This window comes from Oryzias melastigma, linkage group LG23 (genome assembly GCF_002922805.2).
Source record: "Oryzias melastigma strain HK-1 linkage group LG23, ASM292280v2, whole genome shotgun sequence".
NCBI classification, from domain to species: Eukaryota; Metazoa; Chordata; class Actinopteri; order Beloniformes; family Adrianichthyidae; genus Oryzias; species Oryzias melastigma.
In genome coordinates this window covers 2757892-2773087 of record NC_050534.1, presented here as the reverse complement: position 1 = coordinate 2773087, position 15196 = coordinate 2757892, and the positions used below count along the sequence as shown (strand labels likewise).

General features: G+C 39.8%; 1 protein-coding gene across 1 annotated transcript; it reads right to left on the bottom strand.

The window, feature by feature from the left end:
* Positions 1 to 1887: 1887 nt before the first annotated feature.
* On the bottom strand, positions 1888 to 14025 carry ttll12 (tubulin tyrosine ligase-like family, member 12). The gene is made up of 14 exons (XM_024290254.2): positions 13761 to 14025; positions 13532 to 13677; positions 13246 to 13444; positions 12241 to 12400; positions 12041 to 12174; positions 11891 to 11967; positions 10958 to 11074; positions 9105 to 9299; positions 8922 to 9033; positions 8379 to 8530; positions 5837 to 5918; positions 5697 to 5765; positions 2579 to 2717; positions 1888 to 2494 (listed from the first exon to the last, which is right to left on the bottom strand). The coding sequence occupies exons 1-14, from the start codon at positions 13884 to 13886 to the stop codon at positions 2343 to 2345; spliced, it is 1860 nt and encodes a 619-aa protein (XP_024146022.1). The 5' UTR covers positions 13887 to 14025; the 3' UTR covers positions 1888 to 2342.
* Between the last annotated feature and the right edge of the window lie 1171 nt (positions 14026 to 15196).

The window sequence follows — 15196 nt, the reverse complement described above, 5'->3', positions numbered from 1 at the left end:
TTTTCTCTCCATATCATTACACCAGTCTGGGAAATGTAACTGGATGTTGGTTATTTACTCTCATAAATGGGTTCAGAACCCCAAAATACTTCAAATGTTTTTTTTGAGCAAATGAGTTCATGATTCAGGAGTCTGTGGAAAGAAGGAAAGGCATCAATAAAATGACTCAAACTAAACAAAACCTAGTGTCAACACAATCTCAAGAATACAAGGTTTAACCCTTTACCTGCCTGCTCAACCAAATGTTGGGGCACATTTAGAAAACACGTTTTTAAAAATGTTGATTGTGTGTATTACTCCCCATGGTACGGACAGCCTGAAGGGACATTGAAGAAAAAAATTGAAGTAAAAAAAAAAACATTTTATTTCACAAAAATTGAAGTAAAAATATGTATCTATTTTTCTGGTTTCTAACTGGTGTGCACCAGATAGTAACCAGAAAAAAATATATTTACTTCAATTATAAGAAGAAAATATTTTATTCAGTTACTATCTGGAGCATGCCATTACTAACCGAACATTTACATTTCTAAAATTTGAAGTTTAAAAAAGAAATGTCTGGATAGAAACTGGTGGGCAGCAGATAGTAACTTCTACAGAATTGTGTATTTTTAGAAGAAAAAAAAACATTCACTTCAATTTTTTTTAACTTCGATGTCCCTTTAGGGGGAATAAGCAGCAGGGAAAAAAATCGTTTTTGGTGATTTTTTTTTATTTTTTGGGTAAAGTGTTAACTAAAGGAGAGGAAACTGTAGTCCAAATGAATTAAAGTATTATTTGATATGAAATATGGCCTTTATCTCCTAAAGGGCTTTTCAAGAATACAAGGCCTGGAATAACTCCATGCCTTCAAACAGAAATCCCAATATTTGATGAAGATCCATTAAATTACTACATTTCTATGAAAGCATTCATAAAGTAGTTGAAAGGAACAACACTTGTCTGTTCTTCAAGGAGAAGTGCACATATTAGTACTCATATTAAAGAACTTTCTAAGATGCTGCCAACATCCCGACTTAAAATCCTCGTTTCCACCAAGCTGTACGGTCCAGTTAATTCTGGTGAGTGTTTCCACCTATAGCCCGCTTCCAATTGTTTTCACGGCACATGCGTGGTGTAGAGCACTAGCATGTCATTGTGTCATTGTAGTCCCAACAACTAGGAAAGCAACAACAATGGAGGTCCTCCAGCTTACTCCGAGAAAAATTGTGAAAAATTGTTCTGGTACAGTCTTGGGATTTATCGTGATACGCATCATGAGTAGGGTATTGTGATACATTTTGTATCGGCAGAATCTTGCCAATACACACCCACAATGGAAATGTTCAAAATACCGGATTGAACCGGATCATATTGGACTGCTCAGAGGAAACAAGGTTATAGAGCTGAGGTGTCAAACTCAATCACACAGGGGGCCATAATCCAAATCACCTTAGGTCACAGGCCGAACAGGATAAACACTTATTAAACACTCTAAAACTACATTTAAAAAGCTGATATTAACCAAAATAGCTAGCATGTAGCTGAAAAAAAAAAAATTTAGCTAAACCTCAAAATGGCCTAAAAAACTGAAAAAAGGCCTAAATTTGCCTAAAACAGCTAGCATGTAGCTGAAATATTAGCTAACTTCCAAAATAACCTAAAAATTCTTAGTAGAATAAATCAACTTAAACCTTAAATAACTTTCAATATTTTACTCTCCATAAAAATATATTTTGTCAAAATTCTACAAGTCAGAAATGAGCACAAGATAACATCGGGACAATAATAACAATAAAATAAAATGGATCCGGTCCCCGGGCCTCTATTTTGACACATGCTGTAGAGGAAACATGAAAGCAAAACTTGTAGTGAGTGTAAAAAGACAAACTACAATAACACTCAGAATACAATAGAAAGAGTCTTTAATGTTACAGAATAAAAATACAATTCAGTGGAAGAATTCCAGAGCTTGTTCCTCCAGACCAGGGTGAGGCGCTGATGAGTCAAATGACTTCCAGATATTGAGGAAGACGTGAAGGTGGATCAGAGGAGCAGAATGAGGAAATCCAAAACAGTAACATGGAGCAGGTGAAGGACAATAACAAGAATGAATCAGAGTAAATCAATAACAGATCAAAGCTGGAACTTGGATCTGGACATGAACTGAAATTCAAGAGTGAATCTCAAATACTGGAAGTCATAAAGATGAAAGGGGGTAATGGGGATAAAACAAGAGACAGAAGTTTTCTGATGATCCAAGGAACACAGAGGAAGTCTGAGAAACGAGTCAGCCAGGAGTTCAACCTCTACATCAGACGACTCCATCAGGTCTCTGTGCCTCAGTCTCTGCTCCCAGAGCCTCACAGGATGCGAGTGAGCGGAAGGCCGTCCGGCTGATCCAGGAACAGCGCCTGGAACATGTGGTTGTAGAAGTCCGGATGGTAGAGGCAGGCCCGCGCGCAGTCCGGACTGAAGTTAAGCTCCAGGATCTGAGGCTGCATGGACCGCTCACCTGGGATCAGACCAAAGACTGAGACAGGAAAACGGTGGAGATCGGTTCCTGCACACATACTGACAGAGACAAACAAGTGTTCACCATCTGGTCCTCTGGTCCACTTCAGCATGACGTCTGCAGCATAGATGGCTCGAGACGAGCTGTACGGACAGATGCCAAACGGAGGCGGCCGAGAAGAAGCTGCCTGAAAGAGTTCTCTGAAGGCTGTGAAGAGCTGAGCCTGAGAACAGAAGAGGAACGTCCAGAGAACAACAGGTGAACAGAAACCAGAGCATGCTCAGAACACGGATACTGGAACATCCTTCACACATTCAAGTCCTTATCTCAGATCACAGGAGTCAAAGTCAAGGCCCGGGGGCTGGAGACGATTTCTGGCCCTCCAGATCATTTTATCTTATTGTTATTAATAACCTGATGTTATCTTGTGCTTATTTCTAACTTGTATAATTTTGACAAAATATATTTTAATGGAGAGAAAAATATTGAAAGTTATTTAAGGTTCAAGTTGATTTATTCTGGAATAATATTCCTGCCTTTTTATTATTCATTATTATCTTAAAAAATTATGGTTTAAAAGTTTCAAAAAATTGGCATTCTGAAAGCTTTTTGGACTATTTTGGCATTTACTAAGATTTTGGAGTTTAGCTAATATTTCAGCTACATGCTAGCTGTTCTGGCTAACCTACTTTTTAATTAATTTATTTTTTAGTTTTTTTAGGCTAATTTGGCATTTAGCTAATATTTATAATAATATTAATACATTTTATTTGAAGCGCCTTTCAAATCACCCAACGACACTTTACAGTAAAATAGCATTAAAATAATAAAATAGTCCACATAAAGTTAGACCCAATAAAAACAACAGACAGAAGATTGAGTAGAGGGTCAAAGTGCAAAGGCAGATTTAAACAGGTGAGTTTTGAGTCTGGATTTGAATAAAGGAAGAGTTGATGTTACGGAGGTCAGGAGGAAGAGAGTTCCAGAGTTTGGGAGCCGAGTGGCTGAAGCCTCAGCTCCCATGGTAACCAAACGGGCAGGGGGTACGGTGAGCTGGAGAGAAGGACCGGAGAGAACGGGAGGGAGTGTGGGTATAGAGAAGATCGGCGAGATAGAGAGGAGCAAGGTAGTGAAGGGATTTAAAAGTGAGAAGAAGGAACTTGAAGTGGATTCTGAATTTACTGGGTAGCCAGTGTAGTTGCTGGAGGACGGGGTGATACGGTGAAATGATGGAGTTCTGGAAACAATGTGGACGGCTGAGTTCTGGAGTTTATTGAGAGTTTTGTTTGGCAGACCAGAAAGAAGTGAATTGTAATAATCTAGACGTGAAGTGACCAGACTGTGAACTAGGATTGAGGAGGAGTGAACAGGGAGAGAGGGGTGCAGACGGTTAATGTTACGAAGATGGAAATAGGCAGACCGAGTGATGCTACTGACGCGAGAGTGGAACGATAGTGTACGGTCGAGGACGACACCCAGACTCTTTACCTGAGGGGAAACCAGGATCAATGGGGAGAGTTAAACTTGGAGCTTTAGTGGGGGTGGATTTGGAGCCAATGGGTAAAGTAAATGGGGCTTACTGTATAAATAGAGTTCGGTGTCGTCGGCGAAATAATGAAAACTGATGTTGAATTTACGGAAAATATTGCCAAGAGGCCAGTGATGAAAAGAAGTGGACCGAGGACAGAACCTTGTGGAACACCGAAAGAAACTGTTGATGGCTGAGATTTGAATGATTTAAGTTGAATGAACTGAGTCCAGCCTGAAAAATATGATTGGAGCCAGCGGAGGGGGTGGAGGTGATACCAAGAGAAGAAAGTCAGTGGAGGAGGAGGATGGCTGTAAGACTGAAAGGGTTCAAAGAAACTAGTGTATTTGAGGTGATGATGGAGTTGGGAGGTGACTACTTTTTCTAGGATTTTAGAAATTAAGGGTAAACTGGAGATTATACGGAAATTACTAAAAAATATTTGGATCTGAACCAGGTTTCTTCAGGAGAGGGTTAACAGGAGCAGCTTTGAACTGTGAGGGGAGAATACCAGCAGTTAAAGAGGAGTGAATGATGGCAGAAATAAAAGGGAGGATTGAAGGGAGATGATTAAACCAGGGAGGGGATCAAGCAGACAAGTTGAAGGTTTGGGTTTTTGGATGAGGGAACTGGTGTGGGAACTGGAAGGAAGAGAATGTTTTGAACACAGAAAATGAGTCAGGAGGGACGACAGATTGAAGAATGGAGATGATGATGGACTGTTTTAATTTTTTGGTCAAAATACGCCTGGAGGGAGTTACAGGTGTCATCAGAGTACAGATGGGGAGGGAGGCTATCTGGGATAAGGAAGATATTGTCCATGAGGGAGAACAGAGTTTTAGGGTTACCTTTATTTTCAGAAAAAAAAAGTTTGTTTTTGTGTCCTTGTACTGCGTGATGTGTGTGATGTACATTTCCTTATGAATAGACGAGCCAGTTCTCCTAAAACTTTGGCTTTCATCTGACGGAGCTCGGAGTGAACCGTGCAGAAGACTTGGTGAAGGAAACAGAGAAGGTTTTAACAGGAGCAAGGAGGTCTAAAACGTTGAGAAGAGAATCATTGTAAACAGAAACAAGGTCATCCGGGTTTGGTGAGTTAGGGAGAGGAATGAGATTTATGTGAGAAGAAAAAGTGTTTCTATTTATGTGTTATCTGGCTATCAGCTTCAGCGTTTTTAACTATCAATTTCAGCATCTTCAGCTATCAGCACTAGCATCTTCAGTGGCCAAATTCATCTTACAGCATTCACTCTAACATTATCACAGATAATGCTACACATCTAATTCATAATTATGTTAAAAAGTTACGGTTTTAACGTTTTATAAATGTAGTTTTAGAGTCTTAAATAGATGTTTATCCTGTTAGGCCGCGACCTAAAGTGTGTTTTGGATTTTGGCCCCTTGTACGATTGAGTTTGACACCCCAGCTTCAGATAAATCTGACTGCAGGTCTCATCTAAACTGTGAAGAACTGCTGCTTCAGAATCAGTTCAGCACCGACCTAAACCCCACCACGTCTACAGGGTAATGGAGATGAAGAGCATCCCAATTTGTCTATAATATAGCCTCTTCTTAAAAAATAATCACTAATTTAAGAACAAACTTAAACAATCCTATAGTTTGACAGCTGGTGATTGGTGAACAACACTTAACCAGAACAGACTTCTGACCTACCTCCACCTCTTTCCAGGGATGTAGTGGATACTGCCTCTCAAACATGGGGATGAAGTCGTTGAAGTGCACCTAGACGCAGAGACGGTTACACGAATCGAAGAAGCAAACCGGAGCAGCAGGAATGAAAAGTGAAAGCAAACCTGTTTGAGCTCCACGCCCTCGGTGTAGTTCATGACGGTGAAGTGCTTCTGGTAATCGTCCAGGTGGTCCAACGAGAAGGCCCTGAAGAAACCACCATGTTTACCGTATCAAAGAGTCGTCCGACCCCCCCACATTGAAAGCTGCTGTTCTACGTTTGCTGCTGACTGAGGATGTAACGATTCTTCGTCAATCGCTAAAAACTTGATTCACACTTGTCGACATATTTATCGATTCAGAACATTAAAAAATCTTCTTGCATTTGCCTAATTTTAGAAAAATGCAGAGATGATGACATTGCTCCATGCAGGCTTGCTGTGACTGTGAGTGCGTCGTGGACTGGCTGCGTGTTCTTCCTCTCCGCTTCCCTCCAGGGAATTTCTCCTTTGGATTTCACATAAATCAGTCCCTCCAGGATTTTGTGATGTTGCGATCACAACTATTAGCACAACTTCAAGCAAACGGAGATCTGTTCCTCACCTTCCAACTTTACATTTTCACTGTTATTTGACCAATCTACCACGACTGTTACATGCAGTTTGACTGTTTTCTTCCTCTGCATGTGCTGAGCTGATTGAAGACACCTGGCAGACACAACGAGCACTCCAACCAGGCTCCAGAAACGACATTTAGGCTGATGAAGATCACTGGGAAGGAGGCTCTCTCTTGTGCTCTCTACTCAACTTTATAGTCAAAATACTTCTGTGTAGCTCTTTCCCTTTTCCAGAGTGTGTGGGAGGTTTGTGAACAGGTAGGACAGGGTACCCTGTACACCTCACGCAGCTCGTCTGCTGTTACACACTAGAGCTGTCAGGCGATTAAAATTTGGAATCGCATTGTCCAGAGTTAACTCGCGATTAATCGCAAATTAAAATGTGGTCTTTTCTCGAGAGCTACCACCCTACCTCTTTTCCAGATCCCCTTGCACTGCTTGCTGCAGGGATGTCGAGGTCGAGCAAGAATGAGGAGTGAGTATTGTTTCCAAACACAGAAGGTTTTACACTCTGTGGAAGTGGATACGTTTGATAAAGCCAAGGACGTACAGTGGGGGTCGGATTACAGAAGTTTTTAAGGATTCAAAACCTCTCACAAAAAGACTCAAACATTTTCACTCTTTTCTCTCTTGTTTAAAAACTCCAAGTTAAAACCTTCATAGAAAATTAATCCATCTGAATTTATAGAATAAAAAAAATCTGATCAGAGATTAATGTAGATCTATAGAGCTGAAGTCATTCTGTACACGAGACATGGAGGAGAGATTAACAAGATCTACAGCACTCGTCAAGGCCCGGGGGCCGCACCCGGCCCTCCAGATCATTTTATTTTATTGTTATTAATGACCTGATGTTATCTTGTGCTCATTTCTTACCTGTATCATTTTGACAAAATATATATTTTTATGGAGAGTAAAATATTAAAAGTTATTTAAGGTTTAAGTTGATTCATTCTGGAATAATATTCCTACTTTTTTAATTATCATAAATTACGGTGTTGTTGAATATGTATATTTTATAAATCTAACAGCTTTTTTAGCTTTTCATTTGTCATCTGGTTAACCTGCATATGATGGCTGCTGCGCTGAGAAGATCTGGTTGTTTATTTTCAACATACCACCTGGCTAGACACAGAAGAGTGAGAAATGAAAGATGTTATAGTAGAAACTAATCTTTAGTCTTCTCTGTAACCAGGCAACCAACATTCTAATAAATGAAGAGTCTCTAAAACTTGCAGCAGATTTGGTGTTGGTGCCAAACTGACCCAGGTCTCCTCATGAGAAATCTTACTCTGGCTTTGTGTCTGCTTCTTTGATTCTAAAAGTATCTGTCTTTGGAGAAGTTACTTTTTAAGGTTAAAAACTGTCATTCTGGTAACTTTTTGAACTATTTTGACATTTACTAAGATTTCTAAGGGTATTTTGGAGTTTAGCTAATATTTCAGCTACATGCAAGCTGTTTTGGCTAATTTAGGCTTTTTTTTTAACTGTCTTAGGCTGTTTTTGAGTTAGGCTAATATTTACACACTAGATGTATTGGCTAATTTAGGCCTTTTTCAGTTTTTAGGCTATTATTTCAGCTACATTCTAGCTGTTTTGGCTGACAAGTTTTTTGTTTTTTTTTAAGGAAATTTGGCATTTAGCTAATATTTTAGCTGGCTATGGCTTTAGCGTTTTCAGCTATCAATTTCAGCATCTTCAGCCGTCAAATTCAGCTTACAGCATTCATACTTTCATTATCACAGGTAATGCTACTTGCCTAGTAATAATAATGATGTTAAAGTTGCAGTTTTAAAGTTTTAAAATTGTAGTTTTAGAGTGTTCAATAAATGTTTATCCTGTTCGGACCGCGACCTAAGGTGTGTTTTGGATTTGGTCCCTTGTGTGATGGAGTTTGACACCAATGATCTATAGCATATCAGGACACAGATAAAGTCCACTGTAAAAATAAAAAATTGTGCTGAAAAATAATCTGCAAAACAGCGAGACTGCGAAAATTGAACCGCAATAGAGCAAAGGAACTACATAAAAAACCTCTTTAGATGTCTTACTTGTTGGCGAATCGAAGCCAGAACACATGGTACGCGTAGAGTCGCAGAGGCCGCACCGAGCGCAGCATCAGCATGTACCGAACGTCAAACTTCACCAACCCCACCTCCTCCCTGTGGAACAGCACCGGATCATCAATGTACTTACACACCACCTGGAGAGACAACAAGAACTACTGTCAGCACTACAGGACGCTTGAACAGAACAGAACAAGGGCTGTAAGAATAAAGAAGCTTTTGTATATTTTTGTTATCACACTCAGAAAGGAACGCATTCAAACGGGAATCAGGGATTCTGCTCTTTTCTTCAGCTAAACTCCAGAGGACTACTAGAATTAGTTCTGGTATTCCAGATATTATTTGTATATAATTAGAACTATATTGAAATGATCTAAGAGTATGTGGGAGAATATGTACGAATGAAGATTAGAACAATTTGTTTTTAGTTAGTTCAAAGCTAACGATGGTTAAGATGTGTGCTTTACATCCAGTTTGAGCATGACCCGATTAGTCGACTAATCGTTTGTGGCAGCTCTAGCGTGGTACCTTGGGGGTGCTCTCTCTCTGCCTGATGATGTAGTCCAGGTTGTTGGTGATGTGCGTGTCCAGCCCACGGGCCAAATTCCAGGGCTTACAGATCCAGTGGTTGTCCTCCCCCCTGAAACCCAGACAAGGTCACAGTCTCTGCTGATGAAGAGTGACCTGCAGGACGTTCGGTGCAGCTCAAACCTTTGCTGCCTCTGCTGGAAGCACTTGACAAACTGTGGCAGTTCGGTCTGCAGGTTGAAGGTTTCGGGGAGCCAGTCAGGGAGGGGCCCGCCTCTCACCCTACGAGCCACAGAAGCGAGGCAGTCCTTCACGGTGACCAGGCTCTCGCAGGGGAACTGGTTCAGCAGGACGTGCGGCCGCTCCTCGCTCAGCTTCCTGCAGAGAACCGGATGAAGGAGTGAAGGTGGTGGAGGGTTCTGATGCTCCAGCAGAGAACAGCGAACCCTGGTCTGCTCGTCCAGTGTTCATTTCTCATAACGCACACTTCGTCTGACGTCATCCATACATTACAGGTGTCAAAGTCAAGACATCCGGCCCTCTGGGTAATTCTATCTGGCCCTCCAGATCATTTTATTTTATTGTTATTAATGACCCGATGTTATCTTGCTCTTATTTCTAACTTGAATCATTTTGACAAAATATTTTTTCATGAAGAGTAAAATATTGAAAGTTATTTAAGGTTTAAGTTGATTTATTCTGTAATAATATTTCATTTATTATTCATAATTATGTTAGAAAGTTACGATTTTTAAGTTTTAAAAATTAGCATTCTCCTAGCTTTTTAGAGTATTTTTTTAGGCTTTTGGAGTTTAGCTAATATTTCAGCTACGTGTTTTGGCTAATTTAGGGTTTCTTCTGTTTCTTTTTTTCGTCCAATTTGGAGTTAAGCTAATATAAACATGCTAGCTGTCTTGGTTAATTTAAGCTTTTTTTTGTTTTGTTTTTCTAGTCCATGTCCGGGTTTAGCTAATATTTAAGCTACATGCTAGCTGTTTTGGCTAATTAAGGCTTTTTGTCTGGACTCACTCAGCTGTGTCCTCCGCCGACCACCAGAGGGAGCCCTCTCCTGAGTTTTAACCAGCTTCTCTTCCTCACTCCAACTCCCATCAGCCTTTGCTCCAGCCTTCTCCATGAATGGCTGATCATCATCATCAGACTCACCAGCATATATACTCACTCCAGGCCACAGTTCAATGAAGTCTTGATCCTGTTTACAGTCAGTCTGAGCAATCCTCCTAGTTCGTTATAGTCTCTGTGTTTTTGACCCACGCCTGTTTCTACGTTTTTCTGTCTTGCCTCTGTGATTTGGACCTTTGCCTGCCCTTTGACGCCGACTATTTCTTGCCCTTGCTCTGTGAAATTAAACCGTCTGCACGTGGATCCAAACGTCTCAGCCTCTGCGTTACACTTTTTCAGTTTTTTAGGCTATTTTGAAGTTAAGCTTTTTATTCAGCTACACACTAGCTGTTTTGGCTAACCTAATTTTTGTTTAAGTTTTTTTGTTTTTTTTTTTAGGCTAATTTGGCATTTAGCTAATATTATAGCTGGCTATAAGCTGCAGCATTTTCAGCTATCAGGACTAGGATCTTCAGCAGCCAAATTCAGCTTACAGCATTCACACTAACATTATCGCAGGTAATCCTATATTTCTAGTTCATACGGGGCCCTACCGTGAAAATTCTACTGTTTGAAGTTTTAAATACATTTTACTGTCCATTCCTCACTATGAAGAACCCCAAAGTGGTATTTAGATCCGTTCATGCATTTAAGAGTAACCTCTAAAAACCTGCACTGTCTGCAGCAGCCCCTCCCATACCCATGAAAACGAGCGGGTGGAAACGTGCCGTTTTACTTCCAGGTATGAAAAAAAACTAATATTTCATAAATAATTGATTTTTTACTGATCCAAAGGTAATATATGATCATATATATTGATATAGTTCCCTCTGAAAGGCTGAAGAAAGTCATGGTAGGACCCCTTTAAAGGTTTTGTTTTAGAGAGCTTTGGATGAGCCTAAAGAGCAGCAGCTCACCTGAAGTCCTTGATGTGGTTGTAGCTCCAGAGGATGTCGGCCTCCTCCTCCTCACCCGTCAGCTGAAAACGGGGGTGGGTCAGGTTGTTGGTCACTTGGGATAATTCTGAGAAAACTCTGCAGAGAAAAAAAAGAGATTTAAAGCTTAACCCTTTAAGACTGGTGACGCGTTTTGATGGTTTGTTGTCCACTGGGGGTTTTAGGCTAATTTAGAGTTTAGCTTCTATTTTAACAACAGGTTTTTGACTTATTAGTTTACTGAAAAATGTTATAATTTGGAGTTTAGTTAATATTTTAGCAAAATACTGATGTTCTCAGCTAATTTGTTATCTACTGAAGTTTTTTGGGGGGGTAATTTAGAGTTTAGCTTCTATTTTAGCAACATGCTAACATTTTTGACTAATTTAGTTTACTGAGGAATTTGAGGCTAACCAATAAACTAGCTTTTTGGGCTAATTTGGAGTTTAGTTAACATTTTAGCTATATATGCTAACATTTTTGGCTAATTTGTTATCTTCTGGGGTTTGTAGGCTAATTTAGAGTTAGCTTTTCTTTTAGCAACATGCTAACATTTTTGGTTGATTTAATGTACTGAGGAATTTTATGCTAATTTGGAGCTTTTATTTAACGAGCTAGATCTTTTGCTAATTTGGCCTCTACTAAAGGTAAAAGGTAAAAACATTTTTAAAAAATCAAATTTTGAGACATGAAAGTTTCTTTTTATATTTTCGCTTTTGTTCGGGCTAAAAATATTTCAAATAATTCATAACAAACAAAAAAAGAAGGTCATGAATGCAAATCCAAATTTCTTAAAGGCTAAAGTAAACCTTCCAGGTTTTGATCAGTAGAAAACGAGTCAAATGGCTCTTTTACTGTTAAAGGTCACTGACCCCTGATCTAGAAGGAAGATGATAGGAATATGTGGAAACTCACTTGTAGATTTTGTCTCCGGGAAAGGATGGAGCTTGGACTTCCACTGGAAGTTTCTCCTGGTTTTCCAGAGCAATCGCCTGGAAAGACGGAGAAGATTTGTCGGCTGCTCCGTCGTCATATTTAACTGGTATCTCACTGGACAGAACTCACCTCATAGTAGGAGTCAGTAGGCTCGATCACCGCGCCGCTCACCCCCTCCAGCGCATCTGGTTTCCATGGTAACAGCCGGCACCGCCTCAGGAGTGGGTTGGACTCCCCGTAGGAAAAATCCCGGGTGACTTCATCTGTGGAGGTGAAGTTGGAGTTTCTTAAAGCTCACCCGGCTGTGACAGGAGGCGCTGGGTCCTCACCTCCTTCCTGTAGGTCCTGCAGAGGCCAGAGGATGGTGTAGGCCACCTGGCTGGGGATGTGAAAGAAGGGGAACATGGCACAGCTGGGACGGTCCGAGTGTTGCACTTGGGAGCCAAACTCATCCATGATGTACCAGACCGGGACCTTCTCCTCGGCTGACTGCAAGACGTGTACATGGCCATTACCACCACACCTCAGAAAACTGATGGTCAGTGGTGCGAGCTGCCATGTGGCCGTTCTGACCACATAGAACTATTAGGCTATACTGGAGTTTTAGAGATTTTTAGCCTTTTTTGAGTTAATATTTCAGCCACATGCTAACTGTGTTGGCTAATTTAAGCTTTTTTTTGTTTAATATTTCAGCTCCATGCCAGCTGTTTTTGGCTAATTTAGGTTTTTGTAAAGTTTTGGGGGATTTTTGAGTTAAGCTCATATTTCAGCTACATGTTTTGGCCAATTCAGGCTTTTTTTCCCCCCATTCTTTAGGCTTTTTTTTTTTTTAGTCAAGCTAATATTTCAGCTACATGCTAGCTGTTTTGGCCAATTTAAGCTTTTTTTAAGCTTTAATGTAATTTTGAAGTTTAGCAAATATTTCAGCTACATGTTAGTTGTTTTGGCTAATTTAGGATTTTTTCAGTTTCAAATGCGATTTTGAAGTTTAGCGAATAGTTTAGCTACAGGGCAGCTGTTTTGGCAAACCTGTTTTGTTTTTTTTTAGCTAATATTTTACGCGGTTCAGCATTTTCAGCTATCAGTTTCAGTGATTTCAGCTATCAGCTTCAGCGTTTATAGCCATCAATTTCAGCATCTTCAGCGACCAAATTCAGCTAACAGAAATCTCACTAGGATTATTGCAGGTAATGCTATATATCTAGTTAAAGAGTTAAAGTTTCAAAAGTGTAGTTTTAGGGAGTTCAATAAATGTTTATCCTGTTCAGCCCATGACCTGAGTGTGTTTTGGATTTTGGCCCCCTGTGTGATTGAGTTTGACACCCCTGACGTACCCCTTGAGACAGCTGGTAAGTCTGGTTGTACTTCCACATTCGTTCCAATATTAACTCCACAATTTCTGGAGAGGGGACCTCCCCGTGAAAGTCCACCCCCATGAGGGAGGCCATTCGGGGCAGCAGTCCCGGGATCTGCTCCAGCTGCTGCCGGGCATGTTCCACGCGGTACGTCCAGGCGTGATCGACCAGGAAGATGCTGTGAGAAGAAGGCACAGATGAAAAACACTGACAGCTCCAGCTGCATCTATGTTAAACATCCCGGATCCTGCTATAGCGCCCTCACCTGTTAGGGTCTGAGACCTGCAGGCCGCTCTCCCGGGTGACCACCACCTTACACCTGACGTCAGCTGCAGGGTTGCTCTTCGTCTCAGTTTCCTCCTCTTCCTCTCGGAACTGCAGGATCCCGAAAACCTCCCCAGCATCAAAGACCTGAGGGCCAAAGGAAAGAACATCTTTTTTCTAATAAAGATAACTACCAGCATGGGGATGCCAGAGGCGCATGCGCAGTAGACCTCGTGGGTGATTTTGTGGAAGAGGCTGTTCCAGAAGACACGCGGGACGCCGGAAGAGCTCAGCGCGGCCGCGTGCAGCGCCACGAAGGCCGCGAACTGCTCCTCCTCATCATCCTCTGATGACATCCCTGCTCGCGCGCACGGGGAGCGTCGCCGGTGCGGATCACTCACGTGCAGGACTGGCAAGTCAGCCGGAAGAAGTGGTCAACTTCCGGTATAACAGATTGTAAACAGCTAATGCTTCAGCGCCCTCTGCTGGAGTCAGAACGAAACATGAGTACTACCACAGACTTAATATATAGGTGCTACCATAGACTATATAAAAATAAATGTTTTACAGTCAATGAGGACCACAGACCAATTTACAGTCATAAAATTATCAAATTATCAAATAAAAGTCGAAAAATTACTTTTAAAAAGCATTTTTTTTCTTGTAAATGTATGTGTTTTAAACTTGTAAATTTATGACTTTATGAATTTACAACTTTAAAACATTTAAAATTTACATGAAAAAATGCATATATTTACAGGAAAAAAGTTGTTAATTTACAATATTTATAGTCCTAAATTTACAACTTCAAAACACGTAAATTTAGATAAAAAAATAAATACATTTACAACAAAAGTCAGAAATTTACGATTCTTTTCATCAATTTATAACTTTGAGACACGTAAATTGACATGAAAAAAATACATAACCTTAAGAGAAAAAAAAATAAATGTACAAAAATTAAAAGGTCTAAATTGTTGATACTTTTGTAATAAATGTAAAACTTTAAAACATGTAATTTTACGTGAAAAAAAATTAACCAAAAAAAAAATCCTTAATACACGAGAAAACATTTTTCCTTGTAAATTTATGACTTTCATCTTGTAATATTACTTTCTTTTGGGTGGCCCTAAAATTTAATCATAAAAGTCGAATTATACATTAAAAACACTTTTCATGTAAGCACTGAAAAGAGTTTGACTTATCACTTTTTGCTTTTGAATTTATATTAGATTCATTATAGATTATTACAACATTGAGAGAAATTGTATTTTTTTTTTGTATTTGTGGACCATAAACTTGGATTTACAAAGAATTCTACTGAGGTAAAGTTGACCACTTTTTGTTCTGGATTATTATTCCAAACGTTACATGACTCCAGTTAGGAATTGGAGGTGTTTGGATTATTATCTTCACCTATTTGGGTTTTTCTTGCCATAATTTTTGTGCAAAGACATGAAGGGAACAGATTTCTCTATTTAAGATAGATGACATTCATAATTTTTTCAATGTCTTTTAATTAGGTCCTTATAAAAATAGGAAACCTAAATGAATTAACTTAAAAAAATATATTCATTTTGCTTGTTTTTTTAAACACATTCCATTTAAAGAGTGTTTTAAAGAGTGTTTGAAATAAAAATATGGTTTGATATAAACATTCCTTGCA

Excerpts from the sequence above, each read along its gene's own strand:
- ttll12 (XM_024290254.2), bottom strand. The coding sequence starts at position 13,886 with ATGTCATCAGAGGATGATGAGGAGGAGCAGTTCGCGGCCTTCGTGGCG. Across the intron at positions 13,678-13,760 it reads TCCACAAAATCACCCACGAG|GTCTTTGATGCTGGGGAGGT; the intron begins GTCTACTGCGCA and ends TTTGGCCCTCAG. Across the intron at positions 11,075-11,890 it reads CCCGGAGACAAAATCTACAA|AGTTTTCTCAGAATTATCCC; the intron begins GTGAGTTTCCAC and ends TTTTCTCTGCAG.